Source organism: Fusarium musae, chromosome 4 (assembly GCF_019915245.1).
Source record: "Fusarium musae strain F31 chromosome 4, whole genome shotgun sequence".
Classification (NCBI taxonomy): Eukaryota; Fungi; Ascomycota; class Sordariomycetes; order Hypocreales; family Nectriaceae; genus Fusarium; species Fusarium musae.
Genome location: NC_058390.1, coordinates 1,137,783 through 1,161,558, shown reverse-complemented (window position 1 = coordinate 1,161,558; position 23,776 = coordinate 1,137,783). Strand labels below are relative to the sequence as shown.

The 23,776-nt window shown below is 49.7% G+C and overlaps 11 protein-coding genes across 11 annotated transcripts; 7 read left to right on the top strand and 4 right to left on the bottom strand.

Moving 5' to 3' along the window:
- Window positions 1-764: 764 nt before the first annotated feature.
- J7337_005309 (uncharacterized protein) lies at window positions 765-1,429 on the bottom strand (the record flags this gene model as incomplete). The annotated part of the gene is made up of 5 exons (XM_044822990.1): window positions 765-790; window positions 850-915; window positions 978-1,128; window positions 1,284-1,298; window positions 1,382-1,429. 5 exons carry the CDS (start codon window positions 1,427-1,429, stop codon window positions 765-767), a joined length of 306 nt encoding a protein of 101 aa, XP_044681481.1.
- A 297-nt stretch (window positions 1,430-1,726) lies between these two features.
- NUO21 (NADH:ubiquinone oxidoreductase 21kD subunit) lies at window positions 1,727-2,450 on the top strand (the record flags this gene model as incomplete). The annotated part of the gene is made up of 3 exons (XM_044822989.1): window positions 1,727-1,905; window positions 1,971-2,075; window positions 2,141-2,450. 3 exons carry the CDS (start codon window positions 1,727-1,729, stop codon window positions 2,448-2,450), a joined length of 594 nt encoding a protein of 197 aa, XP_044681480.1.
- Window positions 2,451-2,790: 340 nt separating this feature from the next.
- J7337_005307 (uncharacterized protein) lies at window positions 2,791-3,601 on the bottom strand (the record flags this gene model as incomplete). The annotated part of the gene is made up of 2 exons (XM_044822988.1): window positions 2,791-3,261; window positions 3,440-3,601. The coding sequence occupies 2 exons, from the start codon at window positions 3,599-3,601 to the stop codon at window positions 2,791-2,793; spliced, it is 633 nt and encodes a 210-aa protein (XP_044681479.1).
- A 1,640-nt stretch (window positions 3,602-5,241) lies between these two features.
- On the top strand, window positions 5,242-7,076 carry J7337_005306 (uncharacterized protein; the record flags this gene model as incomplete). The annotated part of the gene is made up of 9 exons (XM_044822987.1): window positions 5,242-5,421; window positions 5,488-5,565; window positions 5,625-5,674; window positions 5,737-5,881; window positions 5,940-5,982; window positions 6,038-6,123; window positions 6,183-6,252; window positions 6,304-6,535; window positions 6,593-7,076. The coding sequence occupies 9 exons, from the start codon at window positions 5,242-5,244 to the stop codon at window positions 7,074-7,076; spliced, it is 1,368 nt and encodes a 455-aa protein (XP_044681478.1).
- An 876-nt stretch (window positions 7,077-7,952) lies between these two features.
- J7337_005305 (uncharacterized protein) lies at window positions 7,953-10,062 on the top strand (the record flags this gene model as incomplete). The annotated part of the gene is made up of 2 exons (XM_044822986.1): window positions 7,953-9,999; window positions 10,046-10,062. 2 exons carry the CDS (start codon window positions 7,953-7,955, stop codon window positions 10,060-10,062), a joined length of 2,064 nt encoding a protein of 687 aa, XP_044681477.1.
- Window positions 10,063-10,317: 255 nt separating this feature from the next.
- Window positions 10,318-11,687, bottom strand: J7337_005304 (uncharacterized protein; the record flags this gene model as incomplete). Its single annotated transcript, XM_044822985.1, has 2 exons — window positions 10,318-11,482; window positions 11,533-11,687. The coding sequence occupies 2 exons, from the start codon at window positions 11,685-11,687 to the stop codon at window positions 10,318-10,320; spliced, it is 1,320 nt and encodes a 439-aa protein (XP_044681476.1).
- A 506-nt stretch (window positions 11,688-12,193) lies between these two features.
- On the top strand, window positions 12,194-12,494 carry RAB6A_2 (Ras- protein Rab-6A; the record flags this gene model as incomplete). Its single annotated transcript, XM_044822984.1, has 3 exons — window positions 12,194-12,240; window positions 12,292-12,317; window positions 12,379-12,494. The coding sequence occupies 3 exons, from the start codon at window positions 12,194-12,196 to the stop codon at window positions 12,492-12,494; spliced, it is 189 nt and encodes a 62-aa protein (XP_044681475.1).
- A 28-nt stretch (window positions 12,495-12,522) lies between these two features.
- On the top strand, window positions 12,523-13,123 carry RAB6A_1 (Ras- protein Rab-6A; the record flags this gene model as incomplete). The annotated part of the gene is made up of 3 exons (XM_044822983.1): window positions 12,523-12,649; window positions 12,740-13,018; window positions 13,068-13,123. 3 exons carry the CDS (start codon window positions 12,523-12,525, stop codon window positions 13,121-13,123), a joined length of 462 nt encoding a protein of 153 aa, XP_044681474.1.
- Window positions 13,124-13,532: 409 nt separating this feature from the next.
- Window positions 13,533-14,434, bottom strand: J7337_005301 (uncharacterized protein; the record flags this gene model as incomplete). The annotated part of the gene is made up of 2 exons (XM_044822982.1): window positions 13,533-13,975; window positions 14,032-14,434. The coding sequence occupies 2 exons, from the start codon at window positions 14,432-14,434 to the stop codon at window positions 13,533-13,535; spliced, it is 846 nt and encodes a 281-aa protein (XP_044681473.1).
- Window positions 14,435-15,452: 1,018 nt separating this feature from the next.
- Window positions 15,453-16,317, top strand: J7337_005300 (uncharacterized protein; the record flags this gene model as incomplete). The annotated part of the gene is made up of 2 exons (XM_044822981.1): window positions 15,453-15,494; window positions 15,580-16,317. The coding sequence occupies 2 exons, from the start codon at window positions 15,453-15,455 to the stop codon at window positions 16,315-16,317; spliced, it is 780 nt and encodes a 259-aa protein (XP_044681472.1).
- A 2,018-nt stretch (window positions 16,318-18,335) lies between these two features.
- Window positions 18,336-23,400, top strand: J7337_005299 (uncharacterized protein; the record flags this gene model as incomplete). The annotated part of the gene is made up of 4 exons (XM_044822980.1): window positions 18,336-18,381; window positions 18,585-18,733; window positions 18,920-23,320; window positions 23,371-23,400. The coding sequence occupies 4 exons, from the start codon at window positions 18,336-18,338 to the stop codon at window positions 23,398-23,400; spliced, it is 4,626 nt and encodes a 1,541-aa protein (XP_044681471.1).
- Between the last annotated feature and the right edge of the window lie 376 nt (window positions 23,401-23,776).

Genomic DNA, 23,776 nt, shown 5'->3' with positions numbered 1-23,776 from the left:
TCTGATCCCATCTAAATTTGAATACAAGGAACGTGATGCTAATATTCTGGAGAGTCATTCAATATCACTAGTATCATCCAGCATTTGCTTTTGCATGAAAATAGGTTAATGAGGCAGGCAAGCATCCTCTGTAATAGGCTTTGGTACATACCTACACTAGGTGTCTAATTGGCTTCCTTGAGTAACACTTCACATCCTGCAAACAATGCAGTTTACATGTTGTATTTTTCATTGTCCAGACCAATCATTCACTTAAGTAACTATACACCTACACTTGCAGACTTGTCAGGACTGCATTTATGCTTACTCCGATGACCGGCTGAGTCAACACTATAACATGATCTGTTGAAAGCGATTAGAGTGTACACTACAGTACCGCAGCTTGTACAGAGTTGATCAAACCCGAAGCAAAGCCAAGACGAATTCTTGACGTGCAAGATTCAACAACTCCAATATCCGTTATCTCTTTGTGCAGAATACGGAAGAGCTTGAGGAATGCAGTACCACCCAAAAAGCTTACAATTCTAACAGAGGGACGAATACACAGAAAGATTCCGCTCCGAAGGCACAGCACGACGTAGAACCAAAGAACAGCGCATAACCAAAAACGTGATGGCATTGTCACATCACTTGCTTGTTAGAGATACATAGGGAAGCCAAGGCGCGTGCTCGACCGCGAAGTTTCCGGAGTTTATATGTACACGACCCCCGCTCCCTCTCACACAATGATCCATCTAAGGCATCTAAACGCCATTTTAAGCTGCTTAGTGAGCGTTGTTCTTGTGGTGGCCTAAGTGATCCCAGTATCAGCAAACAGTTCCCCTTCAACCCTGCGATGAGGATACTTACGAAGGTGGAAGTAGTAGTTCTGGACGTAACCGATGCTGACAAGGAAGACAATCAGGTGAATGATGGCTATAACACAATCACTGTCAGAATCCAACACTGAAACCAATTTCGAGAGGGGGTGTCCGTACGCTTGCCAGTGGGGTTCTTGCCGAAGTGCTTGGCCTGGTATCGGCCGAGGAGACCCTTAGCCTTGACCTCGGGGGCGGAACCTCGGGGGAGCTTCTCGTAGAAGCTGACGACACGCTGCATGCGGATAGCATCAGGAGCAGCGCCAATGGCCTGTGGTGCATCGAGTTCTGTCAGCCTTCTGAATCTCCATCATGACGAAATTTCCCTCCATTGTCGATCGCCTATAAAAGTCCTCGTCCATCCAAAATTCGTCGAGATCGAAAACGAAGCTCCGTGGGATAATAATTTCATCGGATTCTGCGTACCTTAGGAGAAGCGACCTGTTTTTGAAAACTGGTGTTAGCAACGGAATCAATCGGAGCACCGGGGATTTGCGCCCATAACCGAAGGGGCTCTCTCTCACCTTGGGGGGGATGAGCGTCGAGAGCGCTCGGCGAGTGACGAAGCTCATGATGTCGGTAGTTCGGAGGATTCGAGTCTCGAGAATTGGTCCGTCGAGGGTCTGCGTGACGCTCAATTGCAAGGGCTGTAGTTTGAGGTTCTGTCGAGATGAACGGTCCCGCCCAGGTTCAGGTTCTTGCCGAAAAGCACTCGTTCCGCGACTTCGGTAAAACAGCTGATCCGCTCCACCCAATCAGGATCACGCTGTTCAAGCTTGCCTCAACCTCAGAATATCGCCGCAGACCACCATCACTCACTTAAGAAACGACACTCCCCTGTCGCCAATTGAAAGCTACCGCCTTGCACCATGGCCGCCCTCCGATCTCAGAGTGCGGCTCGTATGCTGCGAAGCGCTGCTGCGCCCAGAGTCGCCCTCTCCGCCGCACCCCGACGATTCCAGAGCAACGTCACTCAGGCCAGCGGCACCATCACTGGCCCTGTTACCAGCGAGCCCGACTACAATATCGAAGCTGACAAGGCTACCTCGTACGATTCCTCGAAACGCGATTGAAAACTTGAAAGATGGAATAACAGTGCTGACTGAATGCCAGCACCTTCACACCTGTCCCTCGATCCATCCAGCAAGGCAACGAAGAGATCCTTCCCGCTGCTGTGATCTCAGGCGCTCCCATGGAACTCCAGGCCCGAACAGTTCGGTTCGTCTGCTCACATACATGACTCGAATGTCGTCGAAAGCCTCAGTAACTAACAATTACTCCAGCATCTACCAGGAAGCTAAGCCAGCGACTCAGTCCGGCGACTGGCGCGGTCGACGCTGGCGAATGGATTGGGATATTCTTCCCAAGGGTCATCGATGGGAGAACCCGTTGATCGGTTGGCAATCTTCGGGAGATTTTATGCAAGGTACCCACATCAACTTCTCGAGCAAGGAGGATGCTATTCACTTTGCTGAGAAGCAGGGCTACGAGTACTTTGTTCAGGAGCCAAACTCTCGCAAGTTTGCACCTAAGGCTTATGCCAACAACTTCCTGTACTCTGCCAGAAAGCTCAAGCATATCAGGACGAAATAGATGGCTTAGACAGCCCGGCCCCATGTAAATATGTTTTAAAGACTGGTTCAATTTCAGTGACTTTCAACTAAGATGAACCTTTACTGGGGCAATGTTACGCGTGAAGTGGCATGTGTGATAAATGAATGATTAATCTTGCCTCTAGGATACTGTCGAGGTCTACAGCCTTTTTTTCAAGGCCTTTTCAGAACGCCCGACAGCCAGCCTTTGTCTTATTCATGATCCTTACCATAAGGATGTCAATCTTAGCCCAAACGCCAAGCGCTACTTGTACGAAGAACAACGCCACACAATCAAAACTACTACTCTTTGAGCATGCCTCCAGGTCGGGGTATCAATGTCACGTTGTAATCATGGGGTCATGGCCGTTTCCGGTGTGAGGTCTAGGGCTGTCGGGTTCTTCTCCGTTCAAGCCAATATCCAGTCGGTCAGGTAAGTTTTTACGCTTATCCCGGGCAGTGTTTTCGGCCCAGACACGCATTCTGACGAGCTGGCGAATAGCTGCTTCACGTCTTCGGGATTGTCTTTCAAGGATGGCCCGATTTACGCTGTCTGCAACTTCTCGTCGCAACTCTGGCTCTAGCAACGCTGCCAACTGGGGCTCGCGCGCGTCAGAAGGAATCAAGAGCAGCGCCATGGTCCTCTCCAAGTCTTCCAGAAACTTGGGGTTCGTGGGTGCTTTGGGGCCTAGTTCCTCAGTAGCGAAAGTGAGGGCTGGTTGAATATCCCCAGTCGCATTACAAGCGCGGATGAGTTCAATGAGTTGAAGTCGTAGCAAGGTAAAATGCAGTGCCTTATCTCCATCTAGAATCTTTATGTCGAGTTAGCGACGATACATTTCAAAATCTGTGAGATGAAGAAGTGACAAGAAAGATAATCATAAAAAGTGGTTGTTCCTCATCAAAGGCCCGAAGGCTCTATGAGTGGTGCATGTAAAACTCGTGTTCTAATCATATAAAAAATGGGTTCAATGAAATGGAAGTGCATACCTGTGGGTCAAACTCATTGAGTGTCGTAATCGCAGTCTTAATATCACCACTGTGGATGCAGTTCTGGATTTCCTGCCTCGCTATGATGTACTGCGTGTCCTGATGAGGTTCAAGATTGGCTTCCTTGGAAAAGTTTGCTGCCGCATTCGGATACCCTTCCATAGTAAGGTAGTCCAGTATTAGGGCGTTAATATCACTTTGAAGACGTTAGCAACTGCTGACATGAAAAGTGCATACAACGAAATGTATTGAATGGTGGGTTCAGAAAAAGAAGATTGATATCGTGTTTCCGCATTATATGCTAGGAGAGATTCCCATTGATAGTGCGTTCATCACTTGACCAAGGTAGGTGAAATGGCTCGAGAGGAAGAGTATCGTACCTTTTGGGAGACTTGACATCGTGAACACGCCTGTCAAAGGCATGCTTGACGGGAGTCGCTGTAGAAGCAGATGACGTCTGATTCTCGAGTAAGCACCCAGCTATACAAAGCTTGGGCTGAAGCTCGCCTTGTCGACAGCATAGCTCACCATTTTGTCTGGTTGTCCCAGCACGAATATCGCTGCGAGTCCAAGCTTTAACGGAGACGGGTTAATCGACGGTACGATATAGAAGCAAAGGCCGGATACAGGCGATTCAGCGCATCGAGAATCAGGCCACAATCCAGGCTCGTGATCTCTATGCTACTCGTAAGGGAAACTTTCTGTGTTTACTCAGAACGATGTAAAGAAGAAAGAGGAAAAGGAAAAAGAGAAGTGGTTTACGGAAGATGGAAGAGAAGAAAATATGATTGGGGCTGGAGGAAAAGTAGCGCCGTGCTCGTGGGTCCTAAGCCCGTAGCCTCATTACTGGGCTTGAGAACCAATCATATCAGCGAAAAGCTCCACTGAGCTCCGTCCTTTCTGCCTCAGGTCTCCATCAATGACAGCCCCGCCAAATCAAGGTCAGGTCCCTGAAAATGAGCTCCGTTGTATGCCGCGGCTATCCCATTGCTCTCGATCAATCGGATCTGGGCTGTGCAATACCATCTATGATATGAACCTACTCACAATCTCAAGTGTCAATTCGATATTTCAGGTATAGTCCTGCGGGTGTAATACAGCTCATGAGCTCTAATTCAAGCTTCAATGATAGTCATGGTACCCCAACTCATGAGATGAGTGTCATGAGCCAAGCCACAGATTACATACAACAGAGGCAGAGAGGTCACCATGATCGAGCTAGAGGCGTGATACCTACAGTAGAACAGGGCTAGACAGTAGCTTATCTCTTTTGATCGTGCGGAGAATGTAATGCGCCTTCGGCCATCGCCGTCTTTCGATATACAGATACGGTATGAGGAGAACCCTGACGAGGTCAGATCGATCGTTAAAACATGAGCAGGGCCAGGGCTGAACTTGTTTATCTTCTTCCATTTTTACTTTCTAACTCAACCACCAGAGTATATCTATATAAACCATCACTCTCACCTTTTCCTCTGACCTATAGCTACAACTACTAGCAATAGCTCATCTCTTCACTGAAGCTCTCACTGCTGTCCCGCTTCTTCTTGGCCCTCTGTGGATCACACACGCGACAGGACCGTGCTCACTGCTCCACCAACGACGGGCAAGCCAAACCCTCGAGTCGAAACTTTGGAGGCACCATATTCGTACAGCTCGTGGACATTGCAGGGCTAGTTTTCGGAGAGGAAAGTTTGAGTTCTCCAGCTACCAACTATCCTCGCCATTCGTTCATCCATTCTTCGCCTTCTTCGCACCAAATCTCAGGTGACGGTGACCTCATCGAGAACTAGCCCACCGCAATGTCCGCCTCTGCAATTCCTGAAGTCAATGGCGGGCTCGAGAGTCATGTCACGGTTCAGAAGCGAGCTTACTATTCACCTCCCTGGGCCGATGTCAGCATTATCGGCGTCGCGGGCAGCTCAGGTTCAGGCAAATCGACGTTGTCCCAGGCGATCGTCAAGAAGCTGAACCTACCCTGGGTCGTTATTTTGTCAATGGCATGAATCCCTGAAACTATGCTTCGAACATAAGCTCATATATAACAGGACTCTTTTTATAAGACCTTGACACCTGAGCAGTCCAAATTGGCCTTCGCCAACGAATATGACTTCGACTCGCCTGACGTATGCTTCATATGATATAGTATGAACTGCCAGAATAGCAGCTGATGTTATTCTCATAGGCCATCGATTTCGATGTTCTGGTCGATAAGCTACGGGACCTCAAGGCTGGGTATGTGTAGTTGACGATGACCTTGAGTTTTACACCTCACTGACGTCTCACCATATTCATAGAAAACGGGCCGAAATTCCCGTTTATTCATTCGCCAAACATTCTCGATTGGACCGTACAACATCCATCTACTCGCCTCATGTACTTGTCCTAGAGGGTATCTTTGCGCTTTACGACCCTCGAGTGCTTGAACTGCTTGATATGGGTGTATGTTAAAACTGATGCCCCATGGAAGAGAATGATATGGACCTAACACGGAGTTTAGATCTATTGTGAGGCAGATGCAGATACATGCCTGTCAAGGAGACGTAAGTCTTAACGTTACGAAGACCTACGGAAGGATTTCTGACCACGTCCGTGTAGTTGTCCGTGATGTGCGGGAGCGTGGGCGAGATATCGAGGGCATCATCAAGCAGTGGTTTGGATTCGTCAAGCCAAACTTTGAGAAGGTAAGCACCTCGTAACAGAAATAGGGGACTTCTTATGAAGACTAATTCACAACTTCAAGTTCGTCGAGCCCCAACGGAAAGTTGCTGATTTGATCGTACCACGAGGAATTGAGAACAGAGTTGCCCTTGGTGAGTAGTCACGAGTCCTTGAAACCTTGACTAAAACGCTCATGTTCGTAGAAATGATGGTTCAGTTTGTTGAGAAGAAGCTGTTCGAGAAATCAAGACATCACCGAGAGGCACTGTCCCGTCTGGAAGCAGCAAGTAAGGATTCGCCGCTTTCTGAACGGGTCGTGGTCTTGGATGATACACGACAGCTCAAATTCATGAACACCATCCTTCAGGATATTGACACAGATCCTGAGGACTTCATATTCTACTTTGACAGGCTTGCAAGCCTGATTATTGAACAGTGAGATAACGAGAGACTGTGAGTACGAAAGACAGTGTGTTCGCTAACACTTCATAGGGCCCTCAACAATGCCCATTTCGAAGCCAAGAATATTATAACACCCCAAGGATACGAATACAAGGGTCTTGTATCAACGGGTGAGGTCTGCGCCGTTATTGTACTCCGAGGAGGATCCGCGTTTGAGCCGGCGCTTCGAAAGACTATTCCCGATTGCCGAACGGGCCGTCTTCTTATTCAATCCGACTATTCCACGGGAGAGCCGGAACTTCATTACTTGCGACTACCTGACGATATTGCAGACCAAGAAAGTGTCCTTCTTCTGGACACCCAGATGGCTACTGGAGGTGCCGCGTTGATGGCGGTGCAAGTCCTGGTCGATCACGGCGTGAAACAGGATCGTATCGTTCTAGCAACATACTCGGCCGGCAAGGTTGGACTTCACAGATTGACATCCGTTTTCCCAGAGATTACCGTAGTGGTTTGCAACATGCTCGACTACCAACAAGAACGATGGGTCGAGAAGAGGTATTTCCGCTGCTGATGGACCAGTCTTATATATAGTATACGTCTGTCATGATATATGATGGCGGAAACTTGGAAACAACGCAGTGATAGTGGTAGTCAAATCAAGATTGACGATAAGGATTATCGGAATGTCCGGTAATTATATCCGTAAAGGAAGCAAATATACGAATAGCGCTGCGTTCAGTTGCTGCGTCAGCTCTTCACAATCTTGAGATCCACCACAATTGGCATCTCATCAGCATCTGTAACGTAACTGATCCACGACTAGGATCCACGAAACGGGACGTCCGAAACCAACAGGATACTTGGAAAAAAGAGGAGCCACTGTGTGATATTTGACGCAAACCAGCCAAAGCCATGGCATGGCGGCCGACGTATCCGAGGGGTCGATATGGCTTCAAATGAATACCTGGGTTTTTCTATGAGTGGCCTATGGTTCAATGACGATGGAAAATGAGATATTGATGTTTGAAGTACGGTAGTGGAGTCGCCGATCTTCGGTTGTCATGGATCGCCAAGAAATTGGTGGTGATGAAGGGGAGAGATAGCTCTAGGTGGTAATGACGTAGCTGTACCGTGCTGTAGGTACCACCTCTGGAAGTCATACCTAGCTGCAACCACTTCATCCCTGATTGAGCTCCGTAAACGGGAAGATCCTTTTTTAGATGCATGCATTACACAATACAATCGAAACTAGAGGACTCTTTTTCCTCTGCTTCACTCGTGTCCTCTTCTTGCATCATCCATTGAGTGTTCTCTCACTAACATTCTGTGCTTCTGCTCGTGTCATGATCTAGAAAGCACTAAACGGTTTCTTTGACCCCGTTGGCTTATCATTGATTGACGTCGAACATCCCACCAATTCCGCAAAATAATGCCCGTCTCTTCCATGATGGCCGCGCGACTGGCTCGCGCCGGTCAAAACAGGGCCATTACCAGCTCTCGAGGCTTCAAACCATCTCTCGGTCCTCGCCCACTATACTCGTCGCAATCGCGAGGCTTCGTCAAGCTCACAGGTGCTTCGCCAACAATCACAAAAGGCTCTCCAGCAACGAGCCGAACCACCCGCCAACTACCCTCCCAATTCTTCGTGCGCGCTCTATCAGGAAAACCACTTCCTCAAGGAAAGTCCAAAGTAGTCAATTTTTGCTACCGCCTAGCGGCTTGGGTTGGCATCTCAATATCAGTTATCGGCGTTGGTATCGTCGGCTTCTTCATCTACGATGCTAGCACATATTTCGAGCACCCCACTCAGAGCGATATCGACGTCTCAAAGATTGCCCTTCAACCTCGTAGTGGTGGTGAAAAGAACCTGCCAATCGCCGAGGTATTCATTGACGATGACGACTCGGAGGAGAAGCGTCGCCTCAAAGACAAACCACGACTGGTGATTCTTGGTGGTGGATGGGGAGGTGTTGCGCTCCTCAAAGAGCTGAACCCAGACGATTACCATGTTACTGTTATTTCGCCAACCAATTACTTCCTCTTCACCCCTATGCTTCCATCAGCTACAGTAGGTACTCTCGAGCTGCGATCTCTTGTTGAGCCTATTCGACGAATTCTGAGCCGGGTTAACGGTCACTTCATTCGCGCCAAGGCTGAGGATATCGACTTTTCGCACAAGATGGTGGAAGTGTCGCAGGTTGACGCAAACGGCAAAGACATCAAATTCTATGTGCCATACGATAAGCTTGTCGTTGCTGTCGGTTCGACAACCAACCCTCACGGTGTTAAGGGTCTTGAAAATGCCTACTTCCTCAAGGATATCAATGACGCACGCATGATTCGAAACCAGGTCATACAAAACTTCGAGTTGGCTAACTTGCCTACATGCCCGGATGAGGAGCGAAAGCGTCTGCTTTCCTTCTGTGTCAGTGGCGGTGGCCCTACCGGTGTCGAGTTCGCTGCTGAGCTTTTTGACCTTCTCAACGAAGATCTGACGAGGCACTTCCCCAGACTTCTACGTAACGAGATCTCAGTCCATCTTATTCAAAGCCGTGGACACATTCTGAACACTTACGATGAGACTGTTTCACGATATGCTGAGGAACGCTTTGCTCGCGACCAAGTTGACGTCCTCACCAACTCTCGTGTCAAGGAGGTTCTCCCTGATAAGATCATCTTCACACAGAAACAAGAAGATGGTACAATGATCACCAAGGAGCTGCCTATTGGCTTCTGCCTTTGGTCGACTGGTGTTTCGCAAACCCAGTTCTGCCAGACACTGGCTGCTAAGCTGGGCAAATCTCAGACAAACCGACATGCTCTGGAGACTGACACCCACCTTCGTCTCAATGGCTCACCCTTGGGCGATGTATACGCCATTGGAGATTGTTCTACAGTCCAGAACAATGTTGCCGACCACGTCGTCACTTTCCTGCGATCCTTGGCCTGGAAGCGTGGCAAGGACCCCGAGACGCTTCAGCTCAGTTTCGCTGACTGGCGAGGTGTTGCTGAGGACGTCAAGAGACGGTTCCCCCAGTCTATCAACCATCTCAAGCGCGTGGACAAGCTATTCAAGGAATTCGATAAGGACAAATCGGGCACACTCGACTTTGATGAGTTGACACAATTGCTAAAGCAAGTTGACGACAAGCTTACATCCTTGCCTGCTACTGCCCAGCGCGCTCATCAGCAAGGACAATATCTTGCTCGCAAGTTCAACAAGATGGCACGCATGCACGAGGGCCTGAACGCCAACGACATTCGCGAGGGTGATGTTGATGCTGCTGTTTACAAGGCTTTTGAGTACAAGCACCTAGGCAGTCTCGCTTATGTTGGTAACTCTGCCATCTTTGATCTTGGTGAGGGACGAAGCTTGGCTGGTGGCCTCTGGGCTGTTTACGCTTGGCGCTCTGTCTACTTTGCGCAGAGCGTGAGTCTGCGAACACGACTATTGATGGCGATGGACTGGACCAAGCGAGGTCTTTTTGGACGAGGTTTGTACCCCTTCCCAATTTCACAAACATCTCTAACAATAAACAGATTTAATGAGTTTCTAAATCTATTCTAATGAACGCTTCATATTTGTCATTTCTTTAGACCTTTTAAGGCGTTGGAGCTTAGTATAGAGGCATAGCAGGGCTTGCGAAAAGCACGTTTATACACGCGCTGCTGCAGAGGAATCGCAGGTCTAATTTGCTTGATGGAGTTATGCTCTATGAGTTACGCTTCTGGGGCCTTTTTTTTTGTTTCTCGCAGCAAAAGCCGAAATATTATTTTCTCCCTAAAACACCTAGACGCCCATATATCTTTTATTATATCATGAAGTCCTTGTATGTCCACTTCTCCGTAAACTTGCGCTTGGCCTGCTTGTGGAAAGCAATATGTCTTCTGCTCTCTACCTTGCCACGCACCAACATGCTTCGGTATCTGTCCCGGAGCATGTTGCCCTCAGGCTTGAGACGGCGCAGCGAACTCTCGAGCTCATCTGGAAGGACAAGCTCAAGATCTCGCTCAGGTAGCTTGTACTTACCGAGCTGCTTGCGGCGCAACTTCTCGGCACGAAGCTCATCAATGGGGTCAGTTTCGTCGTCTTTTTGCAAGGCAAGTGCCTTGTTGCGATCTCTTTCCTCGATCTCCTCGGCGATCTCCTGGATGCGCTGGGCCTGGCGACGGTGGGCCTTGAGCGCAGCCTTGTGTTTCGCGAGACGCTCCTCTTCCTTGCGGCGCTTGATGCGGTTGCGCTGAGCTTGGGTCTTTCTCTGTGGGCGCTTGGCGGATGGCTTATCATCTTCAGCGCCACTCTGGAATCCTTCCCATTCGGAATCCTCCTCCCACTCTGAAAGGTTGGCACGAGCCTCTGCCGCCTCTGCCTCTGCCGCTGATCGGGCCGCGGCCTCCTGCTTAATGCGCTCCTGTTCCTCTTTCTCCAGACGTTTACGCTCAGCTTCAAGAGCCTTCTCGCTCTCCTCTTCCAGACGTTGTGTGTACTCGTTGAAATCAGGGTTGTAGCTGTATCCTCCCGTGGGCTTGAGGACAGCAGGCACTTGCTTGCCACTCTCCAACAGAGAAAGGGGCTCCTTCTTCATCGTCTTTGGAGCCTTGGGCTTGACCTCCTCTTCCAAGAAGTTTTCGGGATCCTTCGCTTGTGGTTCTACAGGCATGTCCCAGATATCGTAGGTGGCATCTTGTACTTGGACAGTATTCTGATGTTCTCCATCGGCCACTCGCTTTAGTCGCGCGAGCTCCTTGTGTGACACCCAATCAGTCCTTTGGCGTTTCACAGGAAGAATTCCGTTGGTTGTCTTGTCGCCCGGTCGCTTGCGCATGGAAACGGCGGGCACGGGAGAGCGGGCATTGATGATCTCGTCAGCCTTGAGGCCCTTCTTGATGTGCTTGTTGAACTTTTTAGGGAGAGCGGCATCGCCCTTAACATCGAGAGTGAACAAGTCTTCAGAGGGCTTTTCCTTGATAACACCACTGTAGAGATATTAGCGGAGCGAGTAGGAAGTGCTTTGAGTTTATCTCACCCAGCGATAATCTCCTTGTTCAATTCTTCAAGACCCTTCTGCACCTCGGTAACATCAACATTTTTCCTCCACGCCTTCTTTCCCTTTCGCGAAGGCTGATTGAACTGTTTGGGGGCATCACCCCCGGTGGCGTTCTTGGATTGTAACAGTGGCATATTTGCGAGACCTCTATAGAAAAGGATATCGCGTTGTCGACAATGAAGAACGAAAATGCTGCTTGTCGATAGAAGTGGTGGGGGACCGATTTCTTAATTTTTTAGTGGAGCCGGGAGTCTCGACCCGCTCCCTCCATATAAAATACGGAAGCAAATCCGTAATGGACGGCGAAAGATATGCTCTTATCGGCACGTGCACCTTCCTCGGATTCGTTCAGGGTGGCCTCCATGTCATATGCTCCTGCCAAATCCAGGATCTAGACGCTCCTTTCTCCAGATTCCAGCTGGTAATTAGCCTTTTATCCCTACGATACAAATTACCACTCTAAGGTCGCATCATCCTGTTATTCTTTCTTTTCTTGCGTCGCCGAGAAAGAGAATCTATTCCTTGAAGAAACCGAGATCGCATCCTTTCCAACGACCTCATATCCATCCATTAGCTTGACAGCTGTCAAATCCACCATCGTCCCTTACAAGACCCTGAACGAGACAACACAACCACAAAGATGTCGCAAGCTGGCGGATCATACAATAACCCCTTGAAGAAGTTCAAGTGTGTACACCGAGAATTTATGTTTCAATGATTCAGCTAACAGATATTCAGGTTGGTGTTTCTGGGAGAACAGAGCGGTATGTCGACGTCCAACTGCGGAAACGTCCGAATCAAAATCACTAATAACGATCACAACAGTCGGAAAGACCTCTTTAATCACACGATTCATGTATGATTCTTTCGACAACATGTATCAAGCGACAATTGGAATTGATTTCCTCTCCAAGGTCAGGACCGTGACAGCCGACTCCTAGGCCACACTAACATCTGCCCACTTAGACCATGTACCTCGAGGACCGGACGGTGCGACTGCAGCTATGGGATACTGCTGGACAAGAACGATTCCGAAGCTTGATTCCTTCTTACATCCGCGATTCAAGCGTAGCTGTTGTTGTCTATGACATCTCTAGTATGTGCCCCTGATGACCCCACTACCCGGCTACCCCCTCGCGCTCAATGTGGCTATGCACGAGTCGTGCTAATACCGCTCTTCTTATAGACGCTAAGTCATTTCAAAACACCAAGAAGTGGATTGACGACGTACGAGCCGAGCGAGGTAACGATGTTATCATTGTGCTGGTTGGAAACAAGACAGATTTGAACGACAAGCGGGAAGTGACCACACAGCAGGGAGAGGAGGAGGCAAAGAAGAACAACCTGATGTTTGTCGAGACAAGCGCAAAGCTGGGTCACAACGTCAAGAACCTGTTCAAGAGGATAGCACAAGCCTTGCCTGGCATGGAGGGAAGCGATGCTGCGGCGCAAGCTTCGAACCAGAGTGAGTATTTATGCCCGGCAATTCCGAAGGTAACTAACACGATGCTTAGTGATTGATGTCAAGACGAACAACTCGCAGCAGTCGCAAGAAGGCTGCGCATGCTAAATATGCCAACACCGATTCGGGACTGGAGTACAGGAGTACCTGGGAAAACGCAAGCCGTACTCAAGATGCGAAAGAAGCCTGGCTACCTCACACCACAAAATAGGATATTAAGCATAGCGTGTGGATCTGAGTGCAGGAGCTTGTATAATACAACCAGGACTACGAGCCTACGATCGTTATATAAGAAACTTTAATGTTGATTCGACTGGCTTGTGCTGGTCAATCATTTCGCTTCTATCTCGTTACACTTTTATCAAAGATGCCGCTTCGGAACATATTAATATGGTAAACGATCCGTTCCTTCACTTCATGTAAGTATTCTCCACATTTTGTTTCTCGGGCTTGGCAATTATGCATCAAGAACTGTTGCATCTTCCATGCTCCGTTCTCGGTTTATACTATGAGCCATTCAAGCTGCATTTTGGATTTGCACTTCACCATTGGCGAGGCCGAAATAAGCAGCAATTGGCTTCTGTGCTTGAAGTTGCTTGCCCAACTTCACGGCTTCACTGCCGTTGAAGCCGTGGAACAGTCCAATTTCAACGATGCCAGGCGTTCGGACCAATTCCTCGGCGAGCGCATTAACTTCCCAGGCACCGTCCTTTCCACGACCATCCCCTTCCGACTTGATGTCCTTGGGGAGAAGCAAGGGAGAAAATGGGGCGTCGATAAGCCACATGCCGTTGTCTGTCACACATTCTCCAGCTTTGCTAGGGAGGCCTGAACGGACAACAGGGTTGGCTGAGCCCATTGCTCGAAGACGAGTTAAAACATCAGGAGCAGATAGGGGAAGGACTTCAATGGGAATGGTCTTCCAGGTGGTACATAATCTAGGAGACTGCTTTCGGTAATCTGTTAATTGTCAGTCTGTTTCAAACTCTTCGGAAACAAAACCACTCAGTGCGTACCAGCGACGGCGATGAACTTCTTAGCAGCAATTGCTACCAGTTTCTCCTGGAACAGACAAGCACCACCACCCTTGATAAGGTTGAGATCCTCGTCAACTTCGTCAGCACCATCGAAGGCAACATCAAGAGGAACAGGAAGCCCATCCACGACTGGTCTCTCATCAAGATTGACAAGGTTGAGACCAGCAGCGCGAATGAGACCCTTTGACTGGCTTCCAGTAGGAATAAAGGTCATTCCCTTGTAGAACTCAGGACCCTTGCTGACAATGGCGTCGACAACGTAGACAACAGTACTGCCAGAACCAATGCCGACGAACTTGTAAGAAGCATCGAGGTGGTCATTGACTGCCTGGTAGGCGGCCAATTTCTTGGCCGACTCGACTAGGTTCGCTGCTGAAGACATGGCTCTCGGATTGGACCTGTAAGTGAGACTGAGACCTTGAGTCTGTTTATAGATACGTATGTGGGTTGGTGGGATGTGCAGGACCCCGCGGTGCGGATGACGAGGGGTGGTGGGGAGATATCGTGGAGAAGTGTAGGGTAGTTGAGTTGCGAAGAACCTAACACCTGGAGCCAACAATGTAGTTGAGTGGAAAGTATGATATGTGGAAGCCGGTAACAGTATGGATGGTTTAGGGACAATGTAGTGTTTCATGAGAGAGTTTGTAGGAAGAAAAGACGCAGTTCCGACCCAAGCCGGCGACTTTCTAACGTTAGTGGAGAGATGCGAAAGCCACTTCATGTAGGAAGACAACTGGACCCTTTTTGCCAAGGGTAGTCAATAAGCAAGCTTGGAAAAATACGGCAAAATAGAAAGCCAGGGCACGAATGGGCTGTGGGAAAGGATCACATGTGATTTAACTTCCTTCAATCACCCCAACTCGATGGGAGTCAGATCAGGAAGATGTTCTGTCGCGTCTTGCGAATCAAGCGCTGCGATTTAGCGGGCCAGCGAAACGAATATCTGAGGGGGGAATCAAGAGACCCAATTGGGTTTTTCTAAACCTACCGCACTTCACCTAGAAGAGGCAAGCACAAGCGTAGAAGGATTTCTTAACTTACAGCTTGCGCGGGTTTGAGGCGGGTTTGGGATTTGGGGTTGCAGCAAGTGACGTGATGGCTGGCTGTCACCACCTAAAACTCAAAAGAATAAAGACGATGAGTCAGCATTATGATTGGCTGACAGGTTTCTAACTCAGCCCAGCTTTTTGTCAGTCACCACGTGATTTAAGATTACACCGGCAGTCTCGGGCGTAGGTTCTTGAGGCAGACCCTGGTTGCATCATTCATTTGTCCCTGTAATTTCGTTTTTCTCCTGCGCGTTCCTTATTCAATCTCGATATCAACAAACGACGAAGAATAATTCATTGAGTTCGAAGGTCCCGGAAGGAAACATCATATTTTCAAGAGAACGCGCCGCCATGTCTCGGTTTACTCGATCCCTCCGGGTACCCCGGCCTAAGGTAAGGAGGAGCACGCGACTCGATCCTGATATCGTCTCACGAGGACGGCGATGAGGTCAACAAAAGCTAATTGAAGTGTTTGCAGAGCCTATTCGGCATCACCAGCCTCCAAACCGGCGTCGAACTTATCGCTCTGGCTCTCGTCTTCAACAAGATCACTGGCGTTTACGGACTCCTGGCCATTCTTACTGGATATCAGCTATCTCTCCTCCAGCTCTCGACATACGTCTACTCTATTGCGGTTCTCATAGGGCTAGCAATTCTTATTCCTCACATTCGGCGACAGAGCCCCTTTGAATGTTTGGCGCTCGCATGGCTTTACATCATCGACACCGTTATCAATGCAGCATACACCGCAGCCTTCGGCCTGGACTGGTATTTCTCTACTCAACTGAGCGAGACAACCGAATCCAAGAAGACGGATCTCCCTAACTTTGTGGCTGAGGGTATGCAAGGTCTGCGTAAGGAGGCTGCCATGCATGGAAAAGTCGTTCCTCAGGAAACGGCTGCCAGCATGTTGCTGATTGTTGGCGCGACGTTGATCCGTGTGTATTTCAGTTTCATCGTCATGGCGTATGCAAAGCAGGTGTTGCAAAAGTATATGCAACTGATGATTCTGGAAGGCCCTGGCGTTGATGACCAAGAAGGTCCTTTCGCTGAGGATCTTCCTGACGGTGAGGGCCGCCGGGGCCGCCTTGGCCGTTTGATGGTATCATGTGGCAGAGCTTACTGGCTTGACACCCGGGAGTCTGATGAATGGGCTCCCAATCTGGGAGGACCCAACAAGCCCGTCTCAGCGGGCACGCTCTCTGGCGAGGTTTAAACCGTTTCATGCGGAATCTACCGCGCATCACTTGGCGACCCTGATGAATCATTCTCAGGGCTAGAAGTCAGAAGAATAATAAGCGGACAGGCCGTGAGGGAGAGCATGCTCTCTTTTTTGCATTTCGTGATGCAATATAGGGCCGGTGTTTCGGGTTCAGCAATTCGCTTGTTCGTGGTCAATGGACAAACAAGATAGACGGAGTTTGTTTAGTATGAATGTGGCATCTTGAAGATCCAAGGGGAAACAAGCATAAGTCAAATCCAGTCTAACACGGAAAGTATGCCGATGACTCGGCCGGCACGGAGGAACTGCGGCATATGCGGCGAAATCGCGGCATGTTGTGGATTGATTGAACGGCCGTTGTGGGTTGTCAGGGCGGATGAGCCGACATGAGATGTTGAAAGCGGATTGCGTGATAGGACAATCCCAGTACAATGCTGGGAGACCTGAGAGGCACATGATATCATCTCGTCATTGCATACTGGGCTGTCATGGATCGACGAGGGCAAGGTTCGTCTCTTGTATACTAGAGTTTGTTCGGGGTTATGAATTGGGTGCATCGAGTACAAAATATTGGATAATGATAATACGTGCTACGCAGCTTAGCACCTAATACACCTTTTGGTTAGACAATGAAATTGAATACTTAAGATCTGCCCTCTCACAAACTGGTATTCTCATCACTGTTTACTTTCATCTTGATATGATTGATGGCGAAACCGGCCAATGACATTTGAGCAGTTAATCAATCAGTAAGCCTCAGTATAAAATACCTAGCTAGCCTCCGTGCTCGGACACTCCCGCCTACGGAGGCAGCGAGAGGGTATCTTCCGATATGGATGGTTAATGTCTGTGCTTTCTGACGACTCTTTTCTTTCCGATCCATGACCTCAGACATCGTGAGATCGTGAACGTAGCCGATAGGATTACCAACTGCCTCCGCCTCAGATATGAATAATGAAATCGTAAAGTAAGCTCATGAACCTTCAGGGCCTATTATCATTGGGAGAAGTGAGAAACATACGGACACCGGCCGGTAGTCGGAGTGATCCCTGTAATTCGCAAGTGATTTTTCGTTTCTGGGGTGGTCATGCAATTCTTCGCAATGATACTGCAGAATAGAATCTCTCATCATTTTGGTAATTCTTGCGCGGACCGTCGGTGGCCCAACAGCATCCCTCAGCAGGAACTCGGGGTGGGTCCAGCTCGCCATGTAGCCCTGTACGTATCTCCTGCCCAATGCCGGTGTTCGCGCGGGGAGCTTTATTGGTTGACCGCATTACATAAGGCTCAACTGGCCAATTAAAGATCAGCTTGAAGCAAATCCAAAGCTCCTCATTCGCTATCGGTGGGCGCGAGTCGTGCACTGGCCCTTGTTCCAGCGGAAGGCGCGACCCTGAGAGAGCACCCCCAAACTGTCGACAGAAGGTAGTGAGCCCCGCCGTCCGGGGCATAGCATCCCGCTAATCGATCACGCAATCGAGGGCGAGGATTCATACAAGCCAATGTTGTGGCCATTGAGCGGCGTCTGGATGGAATTTGCAGCTGTTTTTCCTAACTAAATTAATGGCGCGGGGAAAAAATCGGCGAATGGAAAAGAAAAAATAAGACGTGCGAATGAGCAAAAGCACAGCCGAGGGACCGGACCCAAAAGACAAGACCAGACGGAACGAGGGGCGTCTCTAAAGTTATCTAAGGCAAAAGGGCGTGTCTCTGCTCACTCCAGTTTACAAACTTCTTCTCTTTCCTTTGAGCGTTGAGCAGAGGGAAGAAACCTTTTTCTAATTCTATAGAAAAGGAAGAAAAGCACTCACAATCCTCGGGTCTTGCTTGGTTGAGCGAGTCCGTCATTGAGATTTCTTTCCTTTCTCTCCATCTCTCTCCTCCATATTCTTCTTATACACCACTCTCCCTTCTTTGAGTGAAGCGCAAGCAGCTTTGTCTGCTCTGTCTGTTTGAAAGACAGTTCGATCATAATACCCGAAGAGCCGAACACGACGACGGAAAGCGACACAATGGACGCTGCTTCACAGCACCAGATCAAGACTCCTGAGGAGGCCGGTGAGTTTCCTTTTATGCCAGGCGTTGGAGGCGGTACCGGGATGCTGCATGAGTTGGAGATAACCTGCTACTCTGCAGAGCAATTGAGCTTTGTCCGCGCAGATGGAGCATCTGCAAGTCAGAGTGAACAGGAAGTTCTCAATCTCAATCAACCTAGCCTGCCCCGCAACGAGACAAATCGATTGCTAATGCGCTTCTCATAGTGGCTCGAATTGCCTACCTCTCCAGCGATGTCGTTGTTTCTGTCCAGCCCGCCATTGGCACCGACTCCGAATTCTCTTCTCACCTGAACCGATACGCCAGCCGCAAGGACAGCAGCTTGGTCGCTCAGAGTGCTGATACAGTTCCTGAGGTTAGTCTCCCCAAGGGCCATTTACCCCTCCTAAATGGTCTCCGAAAAATCCCCGATCTCTCTTTTGGAGGACTCTATAAGCCACTGCTACTCATAAACCTATGAAAAGGAATATGAATTGTATGGTTTATGCATAGAGTTCGCTAATCGAGCCATTACAATATTGGACATCGTAACTGAATATAGCTGACCGTCAACCAGATCATCCCTGTACGACACAACACGGATCCTCTTCTTTCAGTATACACACCCATTCGAGCTGGCAAGCTCGTCTCAGTCACCACCACATCCAACATCCTGCTCCCATCCGTCTCACACCTATACAAATTGGCCAACTACCCTGTTGTTCTTCACGTCTCTCTTCAACCCCGGACGTTCCCCGACTACTCGGTTATTACCGCCGTTCGTAACTCGGGATTCACATTCGTTCAGTCTGAGACGCTTCAGGAGGCCCAGGATTTGGCTCTGACTGCTCACGCCCTTGCTGTCCGAACTGGCAAGGGTGTCATTCACTTCTTTGCTCCTTCCACATCATCAAAGGACAAGCCTATTGCCATCGAGGATGCCGCCGTTGTTCGCGACGTTCTCGATATCGAGAGCGTTCGCCGATTCCAGGCTGGCTCTGCTCCCTCTTCACAGACCGGAATCTATGCGGACGATGGCCACATTGCCGTTTCTTCAGACCACGATGCGCCAGCAGTGAATGGTACCGCCGCGAGTGGAAACCTCACTGTACCCCCTAGCGCGAACGCCTCCAAAGCTCCCTCAGCTGGAACATCGGTCAAGTCCAGCCAAGACAGCGAGGCCAGCACTCCTGTTGCTCCCTCATCAGTCGCCACCACCGTCGAGACTGCCCCCCCTCAGGTCACATCTGAGGATGTTTACAAGTCGGCTGGGCGTATCTGGGCTCAGCTCAAGGCATCAGTTGGTCGGGAGTATAGCGCCTTCGAGTATTCTGGCCCTCCTGATGCTGAGAACTGCCTCTTCATCTTCGGATCTGATGCCGGTGCCTTCGCTCAAGCTATTGACGAGGCTCGCCCTGAGGAGATCTTTGCCAACGCCGCCATCCTTACTCCCCGCCTCTACCGACCTTGGATCGGCTCTAGACTTGTCGAGGCCATTCCTCGATCGGTCAAGCGAATCGCCGTGTTGGAGCAAATCCACCGCAAGACTACCAAGTGGGGCCCTCTCCTCATTGACGTCTTGACTTCTGTGAAGAGTGGCCCTGGTGGCGTTGAGGCTATTGTTGGCCACCAGCTTGGCTACATTGCCCCCGATGTTGTCGTTCAGGCCCTGCGTGGTGTTCTGCAGAACCTCACTGCCGAGAAGCCTATCCAGAACCTCGAGGTCGGCAAGAAGGAGGCTTGGAAGGAGCCTACTGGTTATGACCTCCAGACTCCTCAGCTTGAGACCGCCTATACCAAGATTCTTGATCAACTCTTTGGCAAGCGAGCTTACATTGCCAATGCTATCAAGTCTTCTACCACTGGTCTTTCTCCTAACGTTGCTGCTAGCCCTGAGTTTGGCTTCGGTTCCCTCCTGGCTCGTAAGCAACGTCGTGGCCAGTTCGTTTCTCATGTTAAGGATGCTGCCACCAATGGTAGCTTCACTACCGATGCTCCTAAGAGCTGGTTGGCGCGATGGGCTATGAATGCTGATGATGCCACCAAGTCCACTGAGATTGCCGACGATGTCATTGCTAGACTCGAGACCGATGGCTCTTCTCTGGCTTCCGAGCTCCTCTCTGCCAAGGGTCTTTTCCGAAAGGAGTCTCTCTGGCTGACTGGCTCTGATGCCTGGTCTTACGATCTGGGCAACTCTGGTGTTCACCACGTCCTTGCCTCTGGCGAGAATGTTAACATGCTCATCATCGACTCTACTCCTTATTCTGAGAGGGCTGCCGCTGATGCCAACCGCCGCAAGAAGGACATTGGTCTATACGCCATGAACTTTGGCAACGTCTACGTTGCTTCCACTGCTGTCTACAGCTCATACACCCAGGTTCTCCAAGCCCTCCTCGAGGCTGACAAGTTCGAGGGTCCTTCTGTCGTTCTTGCTTACCTCCCATACTTCGGTGAGACCGACTCTCCTCTCACTGTTCTCCAGGAGACCAAGAAGGCCGTTGACACTGGTTACTGGCCTCTGTATCGATGGAACCCCGATAACGAGAAGAAGGGTGAGCCCAACTTCTCTCTCGACTCTGAGCTGATCAAGCAAGAGCTCAAGAAGTTCCTTGCCCGTGACAACCAGCTCACTCAGCTGGCTGCCAAGGAGCCTAAGTTTGCCGCTGCTCTTGTCAAGGACTTCGGAAGTGAGGTACGGGCCCAACAAAAGAGGAAGGCCAAGGATGCGTACAACCAGCTCCTCGAAGGCCTTTTGGGCGCTCCTCTCACAATTCTATATGCTTCTGACAACGGCAATGCTACTACTCTGGCCAAGCGTTTGGCTAGCCGAGGTCGTGCTCGCGGCTTGAAGACTACTGTTCTGGCTATGGAGGACTACCCAGTTGAGGATCTTCCCACCGAAGAGAATATTGTTTTCATCACTTCCACCGCTGGTCAGGGTGAGTTCCCCCAAAACGGTCTGCCCTTCTGGGACGCCATTAAGGACAACACTGGTCTCGACCTCGCTGCCGTCAGCTACTCCATATTCGGTCTCGGTGACAGCCACTACTGGCCTCGAAAGGAGGACAAGATCTACTACAACAAGCCTGCAAAGGATCTTGACCGTGTTCTGACCAACCTTGGTGGTAAGCATCTGATCGATATCGGCCTTGGTGATGACCAGGACCCCGATAGCTTCCAGACCGGTTACCAGGAGTGGGAGCCCAAGCTCTGGACCGCCCTCGGTGTCGATAAGGTCGATAGCCTTCCCGATGAGCCCCCGCCTATCACCAACGAGGACATTAAGCTGGCCTCCAACTACCTCCGTGGTACCATTGTTGAGGGTCTAAACGACCCTACAACTCTTGCTATCTCGGCCTCCGACCAGCAGCTCACCAAGTTCCACGGAACATACATGCAGGACGATCGTGATATCAGAGATGAGCGAAAGGCTCAAGGTCTTGAGCCCGCCTATTCTTTCATGATTCGATGCCGTCTGCCTGGTGGTATCTCTACTCCCAAGCAGTGGGTTCAGATGGACGACATTGCCAACGAGCTTGGTAATGAGACCATGAAACTCACCACCCGACAAACATTCCAGTTCCACGGTGTTGTCAAGAGTAAGCTCAAGCCTGCTATGCAAGCTATCAACCGAGCCCTGATGACCACCATTGCTGCCTGTGGTGACGTGAACCGAAACGTCATGTGCAGTTCGCTCCCTACCCAGTCCAAGTACCACCGTCAAGTCTTTGCCTGCTCTCAGCTTATCAGCGACCACCTCTTGCCATCAACCACTGCCTACCACGAGATTTGGTTGACTGATGATGACAACAAGAAGACACAGGTTGCTGGTGATGCTGTCCAGGACTTTGAGCCTCTCTACGGCCCTACGTATCTGCCCCGAAAGTTCAAGATTACCATTGCTATCCCTCCTCATAACGATACTGATGTTTATGCTCACGACATTGGTCTGATTGCTATCAAGGGAGAGGACGGTAACCTTGCCGGTTTCAACGTTCTTGCTGGTGGTGGTATGGGTGCTACCCACAACAACAAGAAGACATATCCCCAGACTGGTCGCATGTTCGGCTTCGTTAAGACCGAGGATGTGCACATCGTCTGTGAGAAGATCATGCTTGTTCAACGCGACAACGGTGATCGCAAGAACCGAAAGCATGCCCGTCTCAAATACACCATTGACGACATGACCGTACCTGTCTTCCGCAGCAAGGTTGAGGAGCTCTGGGGCAAGAAGTTCGAGAATGAGCGACCTTTCGAGTTCAAGAGCAACGTTGATACCTTTGGCTGGCAGAAGGATGAGCACGGCCTCAACCACTTCACGTTCTTCATCGAGAACGGTCGTATCGAGGATACTCCTGAGTTCCAGATGAAGACTGGTCTGCGTGAGATTGCCAAGTCTCTCAAGGGTCAGTCCGAGTTCCGTCTCACTGGTAACCAGCATCTCATCCTCAGCAATGTCGCCGATGAGGATCTTGACGATGTCAAGCAACTCATGAAGAAGTACAAGCTCGACAACATCCAATTCTCGGCTCTTCGTCTCAGCTCTTCCGCTTGTGTCGCTTTCCCTACCTGTGGTCTTGCCATGGCTGAGTCTGAGCGATACCTGCCAGTGCTCATTTCCAAGCTTGAGTCATGCCTTGAAGAGAACGGTCTTCGCCAGGACTCTATCGTCATGCGTATGACTGGTTGCCCCAACGGTTGTGCTCGTCCTTGGTTGGCCGAGGTTGCTTTCGTCGGCAAGGCTTATGGTGCTTATAACATGTACCTTGGTGGTGGCTACCACGGCCAGCGCCTCAATAAGCTATATCGCCAGAGTATCAAGGAGGATGAGATTCTCGCCATTATGAAGCCTCTTCTCAAGCGATATGCTCTTGAGCGCAACGAGGGCGAGCGCTTCGGTGACTTCTGTGTCCGCTCTGGTATCATTGTTGCTACCACTGATGGCCAGAACTTCCACGATAACGTAAGTCCATTTCAGTCCATTGCAAGTAACAAGAACTAACAGCTATCCAGGTTGCCGAGGAAGAAGAGGACGAGGAATAAATCACGACTAAAAAGACTGAACAAGATTTGAGGTTAGCATGAACTGGGACAGGAAAAGAATGAAGGACTTGTTGATTGAATTTGATATCATGATTTGTTGCTTTATTTTGCATAGCTTGATGTGGTATTTACTCGGCCGGCGCAACTGATAGGAACGCATTTATTCCATGTAGAAACACTTCGCAATGATTTGAGACTTTGCGTGAACCATCTAGACTGTTGAATTACATAGACTTTATCTCAACTTCAAGTCTAAAACCTATTCCTTGCTTCGCTTCCATGAACATTTAGTAGAGATTGTCTTAACAAGCATTGTATTGAACCCCGGGTATACACATTTATCCTCTGCTATTTACACAATTCATACCCCAGAAGC